Below are 14,874 nucleotides of genomic sequence, written 5' to 3'. Positions count from 1 at the left end.
CCCGGGGGGCAAGTCATCCTGACGTTTCCTTTTTCCCATACTTGTCCCTTTCCGTCTTCACGATCCAGCCCATCGCCAAGCCGCAGTGTAAAGTACAGCTCTCGTCTTGGATCATCCGTGGCTCACATCAAGGGCCCTGCTTCAGTCACGCATCAGGCATGGTCCCATGAAAATCATAACCGCTTGTTTGTCTTGCTTTGCGAAAACGCTAGTTCATAAGTGTGCTCGTTGGTTTCCCCTTCCTCGCTGCGGTCGTTGTCCTTCCGTGAGCAATTGTTCACGCTCGCCTCGCCGGTCGCGCTCCGCTTGCCGGCGCCCGCTTGGTCCCTTAGTCCGCCTGCACCTCCACGCTGCGGCTCTCGCCGTCGGCCTCGCCCGAGTTGACCTTCTTGCCCGTCTTGGAAATCGTCTTGAGGACCGTCTCGTAGGACAGGCCGGGGTCGGCCACGACGGTGGCCGACTGGCTCTCGAGGGAGACCTCGTAGCTCTTGACGCCTGTGACGCGAAAGCAGGTTAGTACGAGACGTCGACAGGCGTCACGAGAGACGGGGGACGGGAGAGGGAGAGAGACGTACCCTCCAACCGCTTCAGGACGCGGTCGACGGCGCCGGAGCAGCCGCCGCAGGACATGCTGACGTTGAACTTGTAGGTGTGGTCGGCCATTGTGATGTGCGTGGGTGGGTGGGTATGCGGGTGGAGGGATGTCTTGGCAGTGGTGATGGGTAAATGGTAATGGTTCGTGGTGAGAGTGTGCGTTGTTCGTGTTGTGCGTTGTTCAGAAACATCTCAGACGGTGGTGGACGTCGTCCTTTTGTAGAGAGAAGTCGCTGAGAGAAGTCGTCAGAAGCATTAGAAATCGACTTGCGACAGCGCTTAGGAGGGGCGTGTGGGTGTGGCAAGAGAGGTGTGCCGCTGTTTCGGGGCTGGCCACAGGCTAACAAGGGCTGGGCACACGGCTTCCACTGCCGTTTCTGAGCAGGTTTGGGACACGTCAGAGCGCATGGGGCTGCCCCAGTGCCCCAATTTAGCGAGCGGTCCGCCTACGCACCGAGGATTAATAATGTTACGGGGCCGTTAGGGCCGTTAGGGGGTCTTTAGGGGGGACATACAGTGGGCTAGGGGTGGGCTAGGGGCTGACTCCAAACGCCGCAGGCCACTCCACTGCGAGAAACCCTTTGTCGCATCTATTGCGTGCTCGCTGTCACCATTCCCGTCGAGACATGCACTCTGTGTCTTGCAGGCGTCTTCCAACCGGCACGGCCAAGTGAATACTCTGTATATTGTAATCTTAGGCGTCTCTGCCTTTACTTTGGGTGCTTTCAGTCTCAATGCCAAAGGAAAGAACCCGAGATTCGACTCTCCGTTTGCTCCTTCCCCAACCCTCTCGAAGCATCTGCGCCATTTGTGCGTACGTGAACCGACCACGTCTGATTCATGTTCCACGCCGTGAGACGGACATCTATTTTGGGAGGTCAGCTGCAAGACAGTTGGGAAAGGGACCAATTACGGCGTATGGCATGTGTTGGCGACACTTGTCTCTGTTGCGTCCTTTGTCCGCTGCGTCATATGTGCTGCTGGTTTCTGTGTCTGCGGTCGCACCTGCCGTCGGACCTTGTCTCTTGTCCGAGAGACCTGGCTCACTCCTTCCTCTGGCGTGGAAGCAACATGAAACGACTGTCTGAACGGCCCCCAGGTCCTTCTGTTTTTGGTCTGTCGACCTCCTTCCACTTCCGTATCTCTCTTCCCTGCAAATCATCTCGCCCAAGCTGAAACATGCTCAAATGTCTGTCGCAAAAGCCTCTTCCAAACAATCAGAGACGCCAGACACGACAGATGGACGACGCTCACCAATTGCCACAGTCCCGACAAGCTTGCTTTGAAATGCACTATGAGCTCACTGCACTACTGCACTCTGTCCTCTCCCCTCTCTGCGGCCCGTCGGGTTTGATCGCTTGGCACGGCCAGAGCCGTTGAGGAGAACGCAAAAAGATGCACAACGACGTTACAGCCAGCACGCCACGCCATGCCGATCACAGGTCAGTCTCGCGTCTCTGGTCCAACGATGGATGCGACCATGCATGTTACGAACTGCTGGTAGCGAATCGTTGCGCCGGCGGCTCGCCTGCTTGCATGCCGCGGGTGCAGACAGATGCACACGGAGCAACAACTCATGCAAGACATCTGCCGTGCTCGCTTCCCTTGTTGCTGGCGCTTGTCTTGGTTCCCAAGATGTAAGATACAATGTCTATTTTCTATGTTTGAATTCGTTGGGCGTCGTTGGGCTGGTCTCGCCCCTACGCATCATCGTCAAACCATGCGCCCGGCATGCCACCACCTCCACCGCCGCCCGGACTTTGCCGCGGCGCTGACGCGGGCGTGTCCGCGGCTGTGGGTGCTGGCTCGGCATACTCTTCGTCCTCGGCCACCTCAAACTCGTCGTCGTACTCGTCGTCCTCGTCATACTCATCCTCCTCGTCCTCGGCCTCCTCCACTTCAATCAGCTGCCCCGGCATCAGGAAATCGTCCGGCAGCACCGGCATCTGCCGGTGCCCGCCATGCTGCCGATCGCTCGCCGCCATGATCCAGGGCCGCACCTGCGACCGGTTGGAGAACTCGTTGGCCTCGCGGGCGGGCGGCAGCGGGTCAAAGTCGTAGTTGGGCGCCGCGTGGAGCATGTCGCGGGGCACGAGCGCCATGAGCGCCGGCGTGCCGTCCAGGTACACAAAGCGGGCGAGGCTGAGCGTCATGGGCGGCGCCGGCGGCAACGTCGCGGCGTCGATCTTGGGCTGTGCGGACAGGCCGTCGGCCACCTCGCGGAGGAGCGCGCGCGCCTGGGGCGCGTCCCACAGCTCCTTGGCGAGGTGCACGTACAGCTGCGTGTAGAGCGTCTCCCGGTCGTCGCGGGGCGGGACACCCCAGACGGCCCGCGGCACGTCGAGACCCAGCGCCTGGAACAGCGCACCGTACAGCCAGGGCAGACGCGCCATGCCGCGGGCCAGGGCCGTCTTTGCGCCGTCCACATCCTTTGTCTGTAAAAGGGCCGGCACGAGCGACTGCCGGATGTAGTCGCGCATCGGGTTGTTGCGCAGAGCCGGGACCGTCTCGTCCTCTTCCCCCTCCTCCTCCTTCTCCCCCTCCTCGCTGCCATTCGTCGGCGTGCCCAGGTAGGACACCAGCCAACGCGCTTCAAACGCCCGCACGGCCAGCGCCTGCGCATACAGCACCAGCGCATACTCGTCGTGCGGCATCAGGCTCATAAACAGCTTCGTCCACGCCAGCGCCGTGCGGTAGGTGCCGCGCGCCATCAGGCTGCGCACGTAGTGGTAGCCCGCGAGCAGGAACTGGCGGTTCTCGGGCCGGTAGAAGCTCAGGCGCGCGCGGCCCGCGGCCAGTGTCTGCCGGAACGACGACAGCGTCGACCGGCCAAACGAAAAGAGCGCCCGCTCGCAGAGGTCGGCCGCCAGCGACGCGTTCTGGTCCTGCAGCTTGGCCACGCGGCTGATTTGGATCAGCGACGCAATGTGGAACGGGTGGTCCCGCAGGAACTGAATCAGCGGCTGCGGGTTGTGCATCATCACCAGCGTGAAGAACTCGTCTTCCAGGACCACGTACGCCGGGCTGTGCACAAACGCATACTCCACGACGCCCCGCGCCGCCGCCGTCCCTTCCGTCACCTGCCGCATCGCCAGCCCGCCCGACGTCCCCCGCGGCCACGTGTCCTTCCACTGGATAAACGGGTTGCGCTTGGCCACCAGGCCGGCCACACCGCTCGCAGACGGCAGCCGCTGCCCGTTGGCGCCCACGTACACCATCCCACGCGGCGGCGGCGGCGGCGCGCGCAGAAACGACTCGAGGTCCATCATGACCACGTTTGGGTTGTTGCCCTCGCCCGCCTCGCCCGCCTCGCCTCGCGGCCGCCGCCCGGGCACGCCCAGCGCATCGTCCGCGGCCGCCGCCTGCACAATGTCGCGCCCAAACACCTCGCGCAGCTCGTTGAGCACGCGCAGGTCCGCGAAGCTGACCCGGATGTCGTGGGCGGCGGCGTCGAGGGTGCGTGTGCTGTTGCTGTGGGGTCCGCCTGCCGGGCCTGCGGTGCCCGCCTTGGCGCCCTCTTTCAGCCGCAGCTCTTCGAGGGCACGGTCAATCTCGTCGAGGCCGTCTGGTGCCGTCGCTGCCGCTTCTGCTGCTGCTGCTGCTGCTGCTGCTGCTGCTGCTGCCGCTGCCGGCTTGCCTCCCTTGCCCTTCTTCTTTTTCTTTTTGCCCGCTTTTGGTGCTGGTCGTGCCGCGTCGCTGCCGTCCTTGACCTGTGGCTGCTGCTCGTCTGCCTCGTCGCCGTCCTTTTCCTTCTCGTCGTCGTCGTCGTCGTCGCCCTCGTCGCCTAATGCGGCAAACGCAGCAAACACATTCTTGGGCCGTGGTCGCGTGTCGACGTCGGCTTCTTCCTCATCGTCGTCGATGCCGTCGTTGTTCTCGTGGGCCTCGTCCGCATGGGCACGGCCCGACGTTTGCGCTCTCCGCTCTTCCTGCGCGCGCAGCTTCTTCAATTGTCGGCTCGACATGGCTGCAGTTGTGCTTGTGCGGTGGTGAGACGCGTGAATGAAGAGTGCAGATGGAGATACAGTGCAGCAGGTCAAAGTCAAATCTTTTAGCGGCCCTCAGTGCTAAAGTGCTAAAGATGCTGAATTACGTCGTTGGCCGCTGCGTGCACAGTCACAGGTGACCCCGCCAGAGTGCTGTCAACTTTTAAGTGGAGCTTGCTTATGTAAGAGAGGAACTTCAAACGAACGACCACGCAGACGACCACTCAATCAATGCATTGTCCTCGAAAGACTTTTCATTCCAAACCCCGTTGCTATGCAAGACAAGCCCCGATGGGGGTCAAGCCGTCATGGACAAAATACAAACTACAAAATGACAGACACAATGTGCGAGACGACCATCCCCCACGGCCGTTTGGTCGCCTTCTTCACCGGCGCCATGTCTGCCAAAACTTGTACCACGGCACACCGTCACCGTCGCCGCCGTCGCCGCGCTCCCGCTTGCTGCCGCTGCGGCGCTGCGACCAGACGCGCCAGTAGTAGACGGGCACGCCGGCCAGCACAAAGCCCACGACAATGACCGTCTGCAGCGGCTGGCCAAAGACGGCGCGGCTCAGCAGGAAGAGCGAGACGCAGCAAAAGATGATGGGCGTCGTGATCCACACCTTGTAGGGCCGCTCCAGGTGCGGCTCCTTGACGCGAAGGACGATGAGGCCGAGGACGGTCAAAAGTAAAACGTGTAGCCGGCGACGCCGTAAAACGTGAGCAGCGTGCCGAACTCGCCCACAAAGACGTAGATGCACGTCAGCGCGCAGTTGAGCGCGAGCGCGTAGATGGGCGTGAAGAAGAGGCCCGTGTCCTCGTCGGCCACGAGGCGCGCAAACAGGCGGCCGAGCCAGGAGCGGCTGTGCGGCGCGTGGATGCGTGTGCGGAGACGGCCACCGCTGCCGCCGCCGCCGCTGCCGCTGCTGCCGCCGCCCAAGGCCCCCAAAGGACCGCCGCCGGCGCCGCCGGCCTCGTCGCCCGCGCCCAGGCCGATGCGCCCAAACACGGCCGGCAGGTAGCCCTCGCGGCCGGCGACGTACACGAGCCGGCTGCTGGTAAACGTCGAGCTGTTGAGGGCGCCAAAGCACGAGGCGCTGACGACGAGCGCAAAGACGAGGGCGCCGACGGGGCCAAAGACCTTGGCGCCGAACACGACGGCGACGGTGTTGGTGGCGTTGATGGCGTCGAGCGACAGGACCAAGAAGTAGGCCACGTTGGCCAGCACGTAGCAGCCAATGACGAGCGGCATGGCCGTGTGGATGACGCGCGGCAGGTCGCGGCGCGGGTTCCGGAACTCGCCGACGACGTAGTTGGTGTTGTCCCAGCCGTCAAAGGCCCAGAGCCCCGCGTACACGGCGACGGCCCAGGCCGACGCGTCCAGCTTCGTGCCGGCAAACCACGCGCGCGTCTTCCAGTCGAGGCTCGGCTGCCCCGCGTACGCGTAGCCCGTGGCGGCCACGACGATGCCCGTGACGGTGACGCCCAGCAGCGCCACGAACTTGAGGAACATGAGCAGGTCGTTGACGCGCGTGCCCAGCTTGGTGGAGACGCCGTTCATGAGCGTCACCAGCAGCACGCCCAGCAGCGCCACGGACTTGTTGATCCAGGGGCTGACGTCGACGGCGTCGGCGCCCACGACGGCGCGCACCAGGTACTCGCCCATGATGAGCGCGATGATGGCCGCGCTGCCGGGCTTGAGCACCAGCACGGCGACCCACGTGAACAAAAACCCAAACAGCTCGCCCAGGATCTTGGCCAGGTACACCTGCGACCCGCCGTTGAGCGGGATCGCCCCGCCCAGCTCCGCGTAGCTCGCCGCCCCCGTCCACGCCAGCACGCCCGCCACCACCCACACCAGCAGCGCCGCGCCGGGCGACCCGACGTTGGCGTTGACCAGGCTCGGCGACGAGAAGATGCCGGAGCCGATAATCAAGCCGACGATCAGCGACAGCCCGTTGAGAAACGTCAGCGTCTTGTGCCGCTCGAGCGAGCCCGCGCCCAGCAGACCGCCGCCGCTGCCGGCCGCCGTCGACGTGGGCGCGCCAATGGGCGCGTACCCGTCGCCGCCGGCGGTCGACGAGAGTGGAAACAGGTTGGCGGCCAGGTCGAAGCCCGACGAGACGGAGAATGTGCGGCCATGGCCGCCCGGTCGTGCCCCGCTGCCGCTGCCGCTGCCGCTGCCGCCGCCGCTGCCGCCGTATCGTAATGGCCGGTTGCCGTCGTCGTTTTCCTCGTCGTAGTCGTCGCTGTCGCGGCGGCCCAGGGCGGCCGGGTTGTGAAAGTCGAGCGGGTCTTCGCGCTCGAGTGACGCCTTGCGCGACGACGAGATGCTGGGCCGCGACGACGCCACGCCGCCGTCGGCACCGCTTGCATTCGAGCCCGCATCGACCTGGCTGGAGCTGGCCAGGGACGCGAGCTCCAGCGAGTCGCGCGTGTGCGGCTGGAGGTTGGCGTATGCGACAGGCATCGGAGGAGTGGGAGGGGGGAAGGCGAAAGAAAATGCAGTGGTCGGATTAATATGACGACGTTCGCGTTGTTGATCGTCGTTGTCAGGGGATGGGATCACTGTGTGCCTCGGCGCATGGCGGCCACGGGTCGTCGAGTGGGCGGCGCAGTACAATTAGGAAGCTGCAGCGGTCGTCCGCGATCGTCGCGGGCGACAGAACTGTCCAAAGCAGGAGTCAACAGACACAAGATGCTTGAAAGTCGCCGTCGTGTGCCAAGATGCAAGCGCTGGATTAATGCCGTAATAGGGAATGCGCCGTGTGAAGAAGGACAAAACGGAAATGCTATGCCCCAGTATGAACGTCCGGTGCGCGTCGTCGTTGTAGACAAGTCGTGGCAGTCGTCAGAGTGGAAGAGAAGACGCTGGTGATGAAATCATCAAAATGCATCAAAATGCATCAAATATGCTTCCAGGCGATGTTTGGGAATTGTCCAGTGGCTAAGTGGCTAGTAAGCCGTCAAGACAAGATCTTGCTCGAAAAGGCAGGGGCCAGATCGGCGGCACAAAGCAGGGGCTGCCTTCCGAAAACGTCGCCCCTGGCGAGCCTGTTGGAGGTGCCTTTTGGAAGGAGCATTCGGCGCGCACAGGGCAGAACAGGCAGCTGCGCCAACCAATGACAGTGCGGAAGGAGCAAGTGGCACCGAATAAAAGCCAAAAATACGACAGCCAGCACTGGCCCCTTCTGGTTTTGGCAGGAGCTTGTGCGTCCAGAGTGGCTCCAGTGGATGCTGGTGAAATAGGGTCATTTTACCATCTCCAGTGTCTTTCAGGGGCAAGCATCAACACATCCCAATTACCCCGTATTACGGAGCCTCTACAACTTATACTGAATACGAATTACATCTGGCATTGTTTCCGCATCCCTTTGCACACCTGCGGACGCTTGGCTTGGCTGGCTTTGCCGTAGATCTACATACGGCGTGCTTGAGATGCATTCAATACTTGTTTCGCCTCCCTTCCCCTTACTCAAACAATGGCGCGAGGACGCTGTTCTGGAACCAGACACGGTCTTCCGTCCAGGCCTTGACCACAAAATCTGTGCCCAGCTGGATGGCCTGCCGGACCTGCTCGGGCGTGCCGGGCAGTGGTCCCGTGGGGGCGCGCCGGATGAAGCAGCCGATGAGCTGGACGCCGGCGTGGATGGCAATGCGGAACGCACGTCGGCGTTTTGTCTTTTCTTCGGCCTCGCCAAAGTAGCCCGACACGAACCCGGCGAGGACGTCCCGTGACGCTTTCGCGCCTCGGAAGTGGTCGCGCTCGACCAGGTCACCGAGCAGCTGGCCAATGTCGTACGCGCGGCGGCCGTACTGCGCAAACTCCCAGTCGACGACGAAGAGCGGCTGCCCAGGCGCATGCGGCTTGAGGTGGTCCTCGTCGGGGAGGAGGATGCTGGACGAGTTAGCGTAGCAGAATACAGTAAAGCAGGCCGAGGCGCGCGTTTACTCACTTTCCCGACCAAAAGTCGCCGTGGATGATGCCCCAGTCTTCTCTGTCATCGTCGTCGTCGTCGTCGCCGCCATCCTCACGCTCGGCCGGCGGCGTTTTGTCAAACTCGGCGGCTGCCGCGGCTTGCACCGCTTCGAGAATAGGAAGACGACCCCCAAGGGCTTCTGGGAACTGCGCGACCACGCGGACCAGGGCGTCGTACGTGATCTGGCGCTTCAGTCGGCGCATGGGCTCGTTGGCTGCCATGGCCAGCCGCAGCGCCGAACGGGCTGCCCCGCGCTCCGACGTCCAAGCATGAAAGGAGCGCAGCCATGCGCCCAGCGCCACGCCGACGGAGCGGCTGAGCTGTGCATCCTGTGCGAGACGATGCCTCGTCTCTGTCCCCCGGTTGACGGCCGCCAGCAGCATGGACTTGAGGTCGACGGCCGCGGGAAAGTCCTCGAGCACCTGCGTGTTGGTGGCCCGGTCAAACCACAGCAGCCGCGGCGCCTTTGCTTCGAACGGAGCTGCCTGGCGGTCGAAAGATGTCGTCGGCCGTTCCCGTTCCCGTGGGAAATCGTTCAACGCATTCAGCATCGTCTCTTCAAAGAGCTGCCGCAGTCAGTAATTACCGGGAGGCATAGTTGCGCACCGTTCGCACCGTTCGCACCGTCCGCACCGACCACGTACAGATCGCGTCACGTCCAAGGGAAAGTCCTTGTTCGCTGCCGCATAGTCGGTCGCATGCTTGATGACGATGCTCGGCGCCCCGTCGGCTGTCGGATGCGCGAGCACGCCCCGGAAGACAAAGTTGGTTGTTCCGCTCGTGAGCGCAGTCAGTGGACCGGTGCAGGCAAACGGCGTCGGTGCCAGGCGAGCCAATAGAGCCTGCTGCAGCACGTCCTTTTCTTCGTCTGTCGGCGGGGCCATTGCGTTCCGATGTATGACGGAGCAGTTGGACGACTATTCACTCGACGGCAGCATTCTTTCGGCATTCGTCACAACGGCCATGGTATGGCCTCCAGCTGTCGACGCTGCCAAGAACAGCCTCTCGTGCGCCTATTCGCATGTGAGTCACAGGTCAGCCTCTAATTCATGCAAGGCGATCGATTATCGACCACTAGTTTGCAGTCTCATGTCGCCTTGATAACGTTGAAACGCCCCAGTCCAATGCTGCCCTTCTTGCATCATCGACGCCAGATTGTAGCCAGTGCCACCTGCCGTTGTTAGTGGCTGTTTTGGGCAGGAGCGCTAACCCCACGAGACCCCACGCGGCAGACGGCAGGTGCAGTTGCAGCGCCTGCCTTATCGCGCGATAAGAAAGGCCCACCAAACAACAGCAGAAACAACGATCTCAATTGGCTTCACTCACCACTCTGCCAACCGTCACCTTGTCTCCAAGGACCATGCCCTCACCACCATGCCGCTCTCCAATGGACGATTCCTAGGCAGCGTGCCGGTGCAAGCAGCATTGCGTCGACGGCTGGCGTCTCGGGCGCACCGCGGCTGCTGGACCACCTCTGCCGGCCTCGTCACAAATCTCGCCACAAATTCCACCACATCATCACCTCTCGTCACCCACAGCGCGAGTCAGCAGAGACGCGGCCATGCCGACGCCTCACGGTCCCATCACGGACACCACAAAGTCGACTTGCTAGCACTCGACCGGAAATGGCAGGCAAAATGGGCGGCGGCCGCCGAGTCGGCTTCGTCTGACACATCTTTGCCATCCTCCTCCTCCTCCGCAACCTCGCCGCGCCCTTTCAAATATGTCCTCCCCATGTTTCCCTACCCCTCGGGCAACCTCCACCTGGGCCACCTGCGCGTCTACGCCATTGCCGACGTCGTCGCCCGCTTCTACCGCCTGCAGGGCCACGACGTGCTGCTGCCCATGGGCTGGGACTCGTTTGGCCTCCCCGCCGAGAACGCCGCACGCGAGCGCGGCGTGCAGCCGGCCACGTGGACGCGCGGCAACATCGAACGCATGCGTGCGCAGCTCGACCGCATGAACGGCAGCTGGGACTGGTCGCGGCAGCTGTCGACGTGCGAGCCCGACTTCTACAAGCACACGCAGCGCCTCTTTTTGCTGCTGCACAAGCGCGGGCTGGCGTACCAGGCCGAGGCCGAGGTCAACTACGACCCCGTCGACCAGACCGTGCTGGCGAACGAGCAGGTCGACGCCCAGGGCCGCTCGTGGCGGTCCGGCGCCGTCGTCGAGAAGCGGCGCCTCAAGCAGTGGTTCCTGCGCATCTCCGCCTACCGCGAGGCCCTGCTGGCCGACCTCGCCGTGCTGGCCGACAACGACGCCTGGCCCGAGCGCGTGCTCGCCATGCAGCGCCACTGGCTGGGCCGCTCGGCGGGCGCGCTCGTCAAGTTCCCGCTGCTCGCGTACGGCCAGGGCGTGCCGTCGGCCCTGGAGGTGTACACGACGCGCATCGACACGCTGCTCGGCGTGCAGTACGTCGCGCTGGCCGCGTCGCACCCGGTCGTGCAGACGCTCGCCCAGTCGGACCCGGAGCTGCAGGCCTTCTTGGACACCCTGCCCGCGCTGCCGCCCGACGCCAAGGTCGGCTACCTGCTGCCGCACCTGCGCGCCATCAACCCGCTGGCCTACCACGACAGCACCCCCGACGCCGCCAAGGAGTCGCTGCCCGTGTACGTCGCGCCCTACGTGCTGGGCGACTACGGTGAGGGCGCCGTCATGGGCGTGCCGGGCCACGACGTCCGCGACCATGCGTTTTGGCGCCAGCACCGCGGCGCCGACCCTGTGCGCTTCGTGCTGGCGGCGTCGGAGGACGAGGCCACCACGGTGCTCGACGTCGACAAGGACGACAAAACGGACGACAAAACGGACGACAAGGCGGACAGCACGGCCAACGGAGACGCACCATACGTCGGCCACGGCTACATGACGGCCCACAGCGGTCCCTTCCAGGGCCGTCCGTCCCAGGAGGCGGGCGCCCAGCTGCTGGCGATGCTCGAGGCCGCCGGGCTGGCCACGGCCACGGAGCGCTGGCGCCTGCGCGACTGGCTCGTCAGCCGCCAGCGCTACTGGGGCGCCCCCATTCCCATCATCCACTGCGACCGCTGCGGCGCCGTGCCCGTGCCCGAGACGGACCTGCCCGTGACGCTGCCCGACGTCGAGCCGCATTTCGCCGCCAAGGACGGCGGCAACCCGCTGGCATCGCCTGCCGCCGCCGACTGGGCCCATGTGCCCTGCCCGTCGTGCCACGGCCCCGCCAAGCGCGACACCGACACCATGGACACCTTTGTCGACTCGAGCTGGTACTACATGCGCTTTGTCGACCCGCACAACGTCGACGCTCCCTTTGCCGCCGACAAGGCCGTGCAGAACCTGCCTGTCGACCTGTACCTGGGCGGCATCGAGCATGCCATCCTGCACTTGCTGTATGCGCGCTTCATCTACAAAGTGTTGATGACGTCGGACTTGGTCGGCGCGCCGCCGGCCGGTGAGAGTCAGGCTGCCACGGACACGTCCTCCTCGACACCCGTCCACGAGCCCTTCACCCGCCTCATCACGCAGGGCATGGTCCACGGCAAGACGCTCGTCGACCCCGACACCGGCCGCTACCTGCTTCCCAGCGAGGTGGACACCACCGACGACCCCGCCCGTCCCATCGTCCGCGCCACCGGCCAGCCCGCCGCCGTCGCCTACGAGAAGATGAGCAAGTCCAAGCACAACGGCGTCGACCCCACCGACACCATTGCGCGCCACGGCGCCGACGCTACGCGCGCCCACATGCTCTTCCAGGCACCCGTCGCCGACGTCCTCAACTGGGACGAGGACAAGATTACGGGCGTCACGCGCTGGCTCGGCCGTGTCCACGACCTCGTCGTCGCCCTGCCCGAGGTGGACGCAAAGGAGGCACAGTCGACAACGACGACGACGACGACGACGACGTCTGTGGCCGACGACTTAAAGGCCCGCCGCAGCAGCAAAAACAGCAGCGACATGGCCCGCTGGGACGCCGACGCGGCGGTCTGGCGCGAGGTGCAGACCACCATTGCCTCGGTGACGGCCTCGTACACGCGCATCTACACGCTCAACACCGTCGTGTCGGATCTCATGCGCCTGTCCAACACGCTGGTGGCGGCCCAGGAGGCTGGCGTCGTCACCCCCTCGGTCCTGCGCGCTGCTGTGTCCGCCGTCGTGCGCATGGTCGCCCCGATCACGCCTGCCTTTGCCGAGGAGTGCTGGAGTCTGCTGGAGCCGTCGTCGGCCGGCTTGTTCGGGTCAACGCCGAACCCAGCGGCGGCGCCCAACGACGTCTTCCCCCGCGAAGACGGCTCCGCTGCCTGGCTGCAGCCGCGCCTGCAAAACTGCGCCGTCCAGGTCAACGGCAAGCTGCGGTGCGCCGTCGACATCCCCCGCGCGCCGGCCGACCTACAGGGCGACGCTCTCGGTGCTTGGCTTGCCGACGCCGTCCTGGCCACCGACGAGGGCCGCGCCCGGCTAGCGGGCGACGGCCGCGTCGACATTCGCCAGGCCAAAAAGACCATTGTCGTCCGCAACGGCAAGCTGGTCAACTTTGTTTTCTAGGGGGTGCAAAGAAAAAAAGAAAAAAAGAAAAAAAAAGGACAAAGGACAAAGAACATAAGGGTATCCATGTATATAAATGCAACATACTATCACCACATATCATCTTACGTCGCAAAACACCGTCACCTCCGCCGTATAAACACTGACCGGCCATGGCCGCTGCCTTTAATAGCTACGGTCCGTCCAGTCACTGTGACGGACCGGTCGGGGTCGTCTACGTCCACAATGTCCGGCTGGTCCGCCCAGATCTCCACCTCGAGAAGAGACGGCGACGCCTTTGCCGACGCCTTTGCCAACGCCAATGCCACCACACGCTCGGCCTGCTCTAGCCCGCCGGTCTCGCACAACAGGATTCGTGCATCCAGCCGCGTGGCAAGGTCCAACAGGCGCACATAGAATACGTCCTCGGCGGCGGCGGCGGTGGCGTCACGATACGGTTGGCCGTGGTGGTCGAGGGACGCCCGCACCACGTCAGGCACCTGTGCCAGCTTCGGTTCGAAAAGGCGGACGGACCGGGCTGTGTCGCGTGCAAAGCCGTCCGTCGAGACGTACGGCGGGTTGGACACCAGGACGTCGAGGCGCGGGGGCTGTGCCCCGTCCGTCTGCTGCAGCAGACTTTGAACGGCCGGCTCGTGCAACCAGTCGTCGTCGGCAAACAAATCGCCCTGCACAAAGCGGACAGACGACACCGATCCGGACGATACCGTGGACGATCCCTCGTGTCCGGACGCAAGCCCATTCCGGACGGCGTTGGCTCTGGCCAGGGACACGGCGGCTGGCACCAGGTCGACGCCGACGACGCGCACCGGCGCCCTACGCGCTGCCTCGGCCCGCTGGCGCAGCCGGGCATACAGCAGCAGGGCAATGCAGCCCGTTCCTGTGCAGGCATCAAGGATCGTGAGCGGTGCCTGCAGCGCGCCATGGGAGGACTCTCGCGCCCTCTCCTGCAGCAGCAAGTCGGCGAGGTGCATGGAATATGCCTCTGGTTCGGGTCTGTCGGCAGGCGTCAGCAAGACTTGCAAGAAGAGAAGAAGAGAGAGAAAGAAAGGAAACAAATCCAACGCTCACCTCGGAATCAAGACACCTCGCCGGCAGAGAAGATCCAGCGGCCCAAACGGCTGCGTCCCCAGGACGTACTGCAACGGCTCGCCACGGCCACGCCTCCGACACAGCGCGAGGACCTTCTGTTGCCCTTTGGTGGTGCGCCGTCGGCTCCGCCCAGCGTCGGCCGTTTTCGTGTCCGGTCCATCCACGTGCGCCTGGATCCAGCGAAGCTCCGTCAGCGCCGACGACAGGTCACGGCAGACGGGCAGCAGCAGGGCTGCGCCCGGGGAGGATCGGCGTGCACGCCAAAACAGCGACGGCCGGAGACGGGGCATGAAACGGGCGGTCGCAATGTCGTCGGACTCGGCGCTGCGCGTCATGCAATTGTGCGCCGCAAGACGTCGACGGTCTCGACCAGTCTTTTGGGGAAGGGTGTCCTTGCCGTGGCGCTCTTGCCCGCTAATGCGATCTGTGCCTGCCCGTAAGGCTGAATTGGTGGCTGTTCCAGAAGCAGGCACGACTGCGAAGCAAATCACATTCGAGAGGGAAAGAGCACCCCTGGCGTGGTTGCGCACAGTGGCCTGCCCTAGTTCATTTTAGTGTCAGCGCCAATCCTCGCAGAAAGAACGACCCTTTACGTCTTGGCGCCATGAACAATCGGGTTGGTCATTGTTCTGGCAGGAACGACCGACGCCAGAACAGCGAAAACCGTCACCGGTCGGAATACAAACTCGAGGCCAAAAACAACTGTAAAA

The 14,874-nt window shown here is 63.9% G+C and overlaps 6 protein-coding genes across 6 annotated transcripts; 1 reads left to right on the top strand and 5 right to left on the bottom strand.

Moving 5' to 3' along the window:
• Positions 1-328: 328 nt before the first annotated feature.
• SPBR_03552 (copper chaperone) lies at positions 329-663 on the bottom strand (the record flags this gene model as incomplete). The annotated part of the gene is made up of 2 exons (XM_040761843.1): positions 329-495; positions 576-663. 2 exons carry the CDS (start codon positions 661-663, stop codon positions 329-331), a joined length of 255 nt encoding a protein of 84 aa, XP_040623116.1.
• A 1,631-nt stretch (positions 664-2,294) lies between these two features.
• Positions 2,295-4,559, bottom strand: SPBR_03433 (nulp1-pending protein; the record flags this gene model as incomplete). The annotated part of the gene is made up of 1 exon (XM_040761724.1): positions 2,295-4,559. One exon carries the CDS (start codon positions 4,557-4,559, stop codon positions 2,295-2,297), a length of 2,265 nt encoding a protein of 754 aa, XP_040623115.1.
• A 407-nt stretch (positions 4,560-4,966) lies between these two features.
• Positions 4,967-7,050, bottom strand: SPBR_03445 (amino acid permease family protein; the record flags this gene model as incomplete). Its single annotated transcript, XM_040761736.1, has 2 exons — positions 4,967-5,230; positions 5,290-7,050. The coding sequence occupies 2 exons, from the start codon at positions 7,048-7,050 to the stop codon at positions 4,967-4,969; spliced, it is 2,025 nt and encodes a 674-aa protein (XP_040623114.1).
• A 1,001-nt stretch (positions 7,051-8,051) lies between these two features.
• SPBR_03490 (uncharacterized protein) lies at positions 8,052-9,444 on the bottom strand (the record flags this gene model as incomplete). Its single annotated transcript, XM_040761781.1, has 3 exons — positions 8,052-8,478; positions 8,537-9,126; positions 9,205-9,444. 3 exons carry the CDS (start codon positions 9,442-9,444, stop codon positions 8,052-8,054), a joined length of 1,257 nt encoding a protein of 418 aa, XP_040623113.1.
• A 490-nt stretch (positions 9,445-9,934) lies between these two features.
• Positions 9,935-13,075, top strand: SPBR_03414 (leucyl-tRNA synthetase; the record flags this gene model as incomplete). Its single annotated transcript, XM_040761705.1, has 1 exon — positions 9,935-13,075. The coding sequence occupies one exon, from the start codon at positions 9,935-9,937 to the stop codon at positions 13,073-13,075; it is 3,141 nt and encodes a 1,046-aa protein (XP_040623112.1).
• Positions 13,076-13,197: 122 nt separating this feature from the next.
• On the bottom strand, positions 13,198-14,499 carry SPBR_09247 (mitochondrial n-glutamine methyltransferase mtq1; the record flags this gene model as incomplete). Its single annotated transcript, XM_040767373.1, has 2 exons — positions 13,198-14,068; positions 14,144-14,499. The coding sequence occupies 2 exons, from the start codon at positions 14,497-14,499 to the stop codon at positions 13,198-13,200; spliced, it is 1,227 nt and encodes a 408-aa protein (XP_040623111.1).
• Positions 14,500-14,874: the final 375 nt, after the last annotated feature.

Source organism: Sporothrix brasiliensis (assembly GCF_000820605.1).
Source record: "Sporothrix brasiliensis 5110 chromosome Unknown Cont13, whole genome shotgun sequence".
Classification (NCBI taxonomy): Eukaryota; Fungi; Ascomycota; class Sordariomycetes; order Ophiostomatales; family Ophiostomataceae; genus Sporothrix; species Sporothrix brasiliensis.
Note: the sequence above shows the minus strand (reverse complement) of the source record. Positions and strands in the feature narration are given on the sequence as shown.